This window comes from Pygoscelis adeliae, unplaced genomic scaffold (assembly GCF_000699105.1).
Source record: "Pygoscelis adeliae isolate BGI_AS28 unplaced genomic scaffold, ASM69910v1 Scaffold365, whole genome shotgun sequence".
In the NCBI taxonomy this organism is placed as follows: Eukaryota; Metazoa; Chordata; class Aves; order Sphenisciformes; family Spheniscidae; genus Pygoscelis; species Pygoscelis adeliae.
Genome location: NW_008824783.1, coordinates 573061 through 579140, shown reverse-complemented (window position 1 = coordinate 579140; position 6080 = coordinate 573061). Strand labels below are relative to the sequence as shown.

Here is a 6080-nt window from a genome sequence, read left to right as displayed (position 1 = left end):
GGAAGGGCACGCTGCCATCTCCTTGTGTTTAAGCAGGAGCTTGTTGGTTTATGGTTAGATTTTTTATGTGACTCGGTGGGAACCGGAGTCTCAGGGTGAATTTTTTTGTGTTTGGCAGAAGGGTTGGGGGGGATGTCACTCTGTGCTGGAAGAGGGGGAGAAAGATAATTTACCTTACTTTTTTTTTTTCAGTGAAACACCCACAAGGGATTTCCCAAAGTGTCTGTCTCAAAATTTCACAAGGCTTTCCCAAAGGGCCTGTCTCAAAGTTTGACTCATAAACCCATTTCTTACCATGGTCTCTACAGAAACGTGATCTGAAGAGGAGAGATAAATTGCATACCTGTGTGATTAGACCGTTGGTTTCCTCAGAACAAAAGCCCCCTTACCCATTTTTCTCCATCCCATCCTCTTGCAGGTACATCTTGTCAATAACAAACGAGGACGAGATCCGTGAGTACGTCGTTGACCTCATTCAGGGGACCGACGGGAAGAAGAGTTGGTTTGTAGAAGAACTGCTGGCCAGGTGGCGGAAATCCTCCCAGCTGCCGTCCGAGCCTTTGCCAGCATATCGGAAAAAGGACGGTGAGTGGTACGGGGAGGAAGGAATTGAAGTCTCAAATAAGGTTGTCTCAGCTATTCTGTTTATGAACAATTACATGCCACGAATGCCCGTGACTGGTCCTATTTCTGTTCTTCGTGACAGTGTAAAGCCCATTTTCATTCACCCAAGTGAGAGTTCAGGGACATCTTTCTCTTGCTGGTAGTTACCCAGCCTTTCTTTGTGCTTACGCACGCTTTCAGAGACTTCGGAAGTGCCTCGGGCTGGAGACCAAGCGAAAAAGGGTAAACGCAAAGGGAGGAACAAGCAGGAGACGCCTTTGTACGCTGAGCCAAGTGCACATGTGGAGGAAGTAAAAACCCCCCTCGACCTGGCCAAGGTGAGTGTGTCCGGTCTGCGAGGACAGGCTGTGTGTCACTGGGTGCTGAGGGCACGCTTTGAACCTGGGTCGTGGGGAAGGGTAATATCAAACACTCCAACAAAAGATGTGGTTGGAAAATGGAAATAAGCTTTCAGAAATACGAATCCTTCGTTATCAGAGTCGTGACGCAGGGGATTAGGTACCTGGAAGCGTGTGTGTGTTTCCCAGCTACATCACTGGGTCTAATAAATGCTTGCCTCCCCCTGCAAACCTTGTCTCATATGCAGCACAGCTTCTGTGAGATATACGTTTGTGTGTCTTTGTTCACTCATAGACAGCATGTAGCGTGGCAGCCACAGGCTATAACCCGGGCAAATGCTTTGGCGGCCGTTGGGATAAGCAGGGGTCCCACTCGCTACAACTGTCAGCGAGTTGTACGGTCGCCCAGTTGCAATCAGAGGGGCGGCTGTTCCCGTGCATCGACTGTTCAAAGCTGACTGCGGATTTGGACAGGGCGTGCTCGTACCCTGCGTGTGTGTCCAGGAGTCTCACTGCTGTGGGGCAAATAATATGAGGATGGGAGAAAGATTGTGTATGTTTGTGTCTATAACTGAGAGTAAAATAATCACCAGGTAGCGACTATGTCAGGATGGATTTTACTCCCCCCAAAGAAGCCTGCATGAGAGAGCGGACAATGGAAGTAGGGGCTGTAATTAGTAATGAAAGGTATTTCATTAAAGCAGAGGTGTGAAGGTTGAGACATTAAGGAAGCCACCAAGTGGGTAGGACATTCCTTCTTGCTGTATTTAAAACTTCCCAGTCACGCTGAATAAAGCTTTAATTGGCAACTGAAATATTTCAGGCTGCTTCAGAGAGGAAGCCTTGGGCGCTAGATAGAGGAATCCGAGAGCTGCAGCTAGTTCCTTTCCACTGAGCAGCAGCTCTGGTTTGGCCCTTTCCCTCTCGGGTTCAGCTCCACTCCTGCACCTATAGTGTTGAGACTGAGATGTTCAATTTTGTGGAGACATATTTTTTCCAGTATCATAAACAGTCTGAGCTGCAATGAAAGAAACTGCAAAATAAGAGCATAGAAATGCTAAAAACCAGGAAATCCTGCTATTTTCAAGCAGCACAAGGCCACGCAGCAGGCAGTAGTTGCCTTTCTCTGTGATAGTTAACTAAGTTTTTGCAGCAGACTTGCTTTCCATTCAGCAGAACCATTTCCCACAGTCAGCACATCAAATGTGGCGATCTTTGCTGTTAAATGTCATTGTAATTGCCTAGGCTTAATTTCTGGATTTTATTTCTGGTGTAGTGGGTTTTGACTCAGAGCTGCTTGCTGGGAACCCAAGCTCCTTCCTTAGGTACGGATCCAGCTGTACAGCTGCGGTCCCAGGTTGCATCAAATGCAGCAGATCGCTCTGTTGCTGTCTGAAGTGAGAGTGTGCTCCGCAGCAATAAGCGCGTGGATGTGCAGTGCGCTTGTCTTGCATCGTTAGACTTGCAGTGGAGTCCTTCATGCTATAAATCGAGCGCGTTGCACTTCTCAAAATTAAATTCCATGATTTATCCGGGCGCGACCCTGACTAAGCAACACCGAAATCCTGAAAGTCAGAGTCGCACCTGGATAAATGGTGCAACTTAAAGTTATGTTTTTCAGTTGAGGTTTTTGTAGCAGGGAAGCTGCAAATACTTAAAAAGTTTGTAGAAGTGTTTGTTTGAAAGATAAAAAACCCACATTTTTTGAACGGGGAGTTAAAAATGGACAGTGGTGTTCCATTTCCTTGTAGTTCTCTTCTAACCTAATTAAAAAGAAAACTGGGAAAGCTCTGCCAAAGTTTGCTTTATCTGTTTTTTTTTTTTTTTTCCCTAACAGTAGTGTTTGGATCTGGCAGTGTCAGTAAAGCCAGTTGGGCGGAACTGGGGGGACTGGAAACACTGCGCCCACTTGTCACTAAAGCAGTAGCCTGCTGCTATTGAGGGCAGAGCTGGTAAAAAGAGTCAAGAGAAGAGGTGTCCTAATGCCACAGCACGGCACCGTCACTGAGAAAAGCAGCATGGGAGGATGTGGGACGTAGAAGCAGCGCTAGCTGAGGTGTGGGTCAGGGAGCAGGAGCGATCCTCTAGCACGCAGCAGGCAGAGAAAGCGAGCTGTTGTTCTGTGGTGAAGGAAAACAGGCTTTCTGGGAAAGGGTTTCTGAGAAATCCTCTTTTCTATTGTTGAGAGAGACTGTGGAGAGGAGAGGCAAGGAAAAGCTGCGCTTGAGCTGCAAGACGATTTTCAAGTGTGTCACAGATATGACAACTAAAGGCCAGAGTGTGCGTTTATTTTGGAGTGCTGCTTGCTGAACTAGATAAGGGTAATAAGTCCTAGTCTTTCTTGGTCATGGCTAGCATGCAATTCATGTTTGAAACCAGTCTCATCTAGTGTTATGAGATAGGTTTGTGCCTGGAGTGTGTTGTCCTTGCTTTTCAAAGCATCTTTTTTTGAGTATTGCCAGAGAAATGGTAGCAATTGGTTTTGTTCTGTTCCCCTGGAATGATTTCTGTGCTTGTAATTAATTCCTGCAATTCACTTCTCAACAGTTCACTTCTCAGCCGGTACCTGCTGGAGGTGTCGGGTGGGAGGAGGAACCCTTTGTTTCTTTGATCAAGGTGTAAGGTCTGAGGGAGAAAGCAGAGAATTCCGCTATTAGATTATTAATCCAGCCATCATCTAAAATATCTTGCTTTGTTTCTGATGAGGGTTTCTCTACTTCGGCCTGACCCAAAGCTTAGTCCCTGACCCAAAGCCTGACCCAATGCAGTCCCTAATTGAAACTCAGGGAGGTGAATCACAGAATCACTGATGCCAAGTCATGAAATGAGGGGAAGAATTTACATTACAGCTAAATACTTGAACATGCAGCGCATGGAAGACCTCTGCTCAGGTGGCTGTGCCAGGTGGAAAACGTAAAAAATGCTGGGTGGTGAACTGGCGGTGAATGAAGAGGTCCTGCTGCCACCAACAGCTCTGTTTCTGGGGATAGGCGCACACAGGACTTCCTAGTTACAAACAGGGCATTGCCATAATCTAAATAGCCCTTGAAAATAAATCTGGGGTAGCTTAGCTGCTGTTTGAAGCTGTTAAATGCCCGTGAGTTGATATTGCAGGTCCGGAGGACTGACAGCATGCCTGCCATCTTGACCCAAGCAGTTTTAGCTTTCCGAGGCAGCAAACATCAAGTGGATGAGCAACATCCTTATGTCTTTGCTTTGTTTAGATTCCTTGGTCCTTTTCTGGCAGGCCTAAGCTTGTCTTTCTGTTGAATCTGGGGTCTGGTCCAAGTTTCATTCCGGTTAGGCAGAATAACACTTGTCTGAGTCTCCTCGGCCTGTTCAAGGGTCAGTGCTTTCTCTTTGCTGCCGGTGTTGCACTGTGAATAGTTTGTTTGTTTATTTTTTTGCTTCGCAGGCACAGGAGAACAGCAGTGGAGTCAGCAGCAGTAATTCCTCTAAGAAGAAGCCCAAATATGTCAGCCTGTACACCAAGGAGGGGCAAGACAAGCTGGCTGTCCTGATCCCTGGGCGTCACACCTGTGAGTGCCTGGGCCAGAAGCACAAGCTCATCAACAACTGCTTGGTTTGCGGGCGCATTGTCTGCGAGCAGGAGGGCTCTGGACCCTGCTTGTTCTGTGGTGCTCTGGTTAGTAACGAGGTGGTTTTTATTTGCTGTGCTTGAACGTGGTGGAGTTTTCTCAGGGCTTTGAAATGGCCTGGGGCTGAATTAGCCTCTTGGATCAAAGTTCTCCTAGCAAAGTTCTCCAAGCTCTAAAGCTGGGCAGGAAAGAACCTGTGCTATCTCCTTCTAGGGGAAGGAGAACTGCTGTGGCTTTAAGTCACTTCATGTTTCTTTTATGATGTGCCGCATCAGAGAGCGGAGAGGTTTCCCTCATAATTTACATCACTTTGGAGCTTGCCTGATTTATGACAGTCTCCTGTGGCTGTCCTGTGCGTCACGCTAGAGTCCAAAATGTGTGCAAGGCTTCAGCCCCATCCTGGGCACAGCCCTGGTAGCCTTGTAAGGGGCAGGAGACATGGCCAGGGCCAGTGTGCTGACTTTTCTTCAACACTTGTGCAGTGTGCATCATTTGGGATACCTGTTACACCCTGTGTTTGGTTGAAAGGGCACCTTTTGGAGAAAGGGGGCGAGTTAATGACTGCAGATTAAGTAAAGTTAACTTCAGGAGAGAGGAAAATATTGGTTGGATGAAGAAAATGTTTTAAATCAGATTGGTTGCTATCTTTAAAGACCTGTTTAACTCCAAGTGGCCAACTAGGAGAGAGGACCTCTGTGTTAAGCATTGTTCATCTGCTCGGGGAGGTTCTGAGTGCATTTCTCATCCTTTGAGATCACCTAGCAGTGTGCTCACCCACAGAACCGAGAAAGACCAAGCTGTACATTTCTCATGGATTGCTTTTAGTAAAGAACGAGCTTTCAGGATTCTCCCCATGTAAATAACATCAAAGGGAAGGAGGTGTGGACTATCTTGGCCATTTTAAACAGCTTACCCTGAGCTGTTGTCCACTGCTCTGAAGCTGGAGGCATGTAATGTCCTTCCCAAGTCTTAATTTTCTTTTTTTTTTCTTTAGGTGTGCACTAAAGAAGAGCAGGACATTCTTCAACGGGACTCAAACAAGAGCCAGAAGTTGCTGAAGAAGCTCATGGCAGGTCAGTAGCAATTACATACCTGTAATATAATGAATCCAATCAGTTATGCAACAGCAGGAGCCCTCCTCTGCCTCACTGTGCTACCGTTGCCTTGATGTGTAGGAATGAGAGTGTGTGTGTCCTGGTGTGTAAATTGTCTAGATCCATTCATCCGAATTATAAAGAACTGCTGGCACAGTCTAAAGGTAATTCTTTCTTGGGAGCTGGCACTTGAATTTTTCTCTGGGATGTAAATTGCCAGGACAGTTTGCGAACTATGTTTGCTTCAGGCTTTACTGAGCCACTTGCCCCCGTTGCTGCACGGTGTTTGTGGTGGGCATTAAAAGATGGCTAGAAAGCCGGCTCCTTGTATCCTCGCAGTAAGTACTCGGCAGCATTTGTGGACTTCAACAGAGGTGATAACTGCGAGTGTCAAATGGCAGCGTATAATGTCCTTACTCAGAAGC

General features: G+C 46.8%; 1 protein-coding gene across 1 annotated transcript in view; it reads left to right on the top strand.

Annotated features, from left to right (window-relative positions):
* The window catches only part of TRIP4 (thyroid hormone receptor interactor 4), a 45259-nt gene that overhangs the window by 11199 nt on the left and 27980 nt on the right, over window positions 1-6080 (top strand). Inside the window, exons 2-5 of the mRNA XM_009323873.1 lie at window positions 419-585; window positions 805-941; window positions 4378-4608; window positions 5556-5634. Of these exons, the coding sequence (XP_009322148.1) occupies window positions 419-585; window positions 805-941; window positions 4378-4608; window positions 5556-5634 (614 nt within the window). The remainder of the gene's footprint in view (window positions 1-418; window positions 586-804; window positions 942-4377; window positions 4609-5555; window positions 5635-6080) is intronic.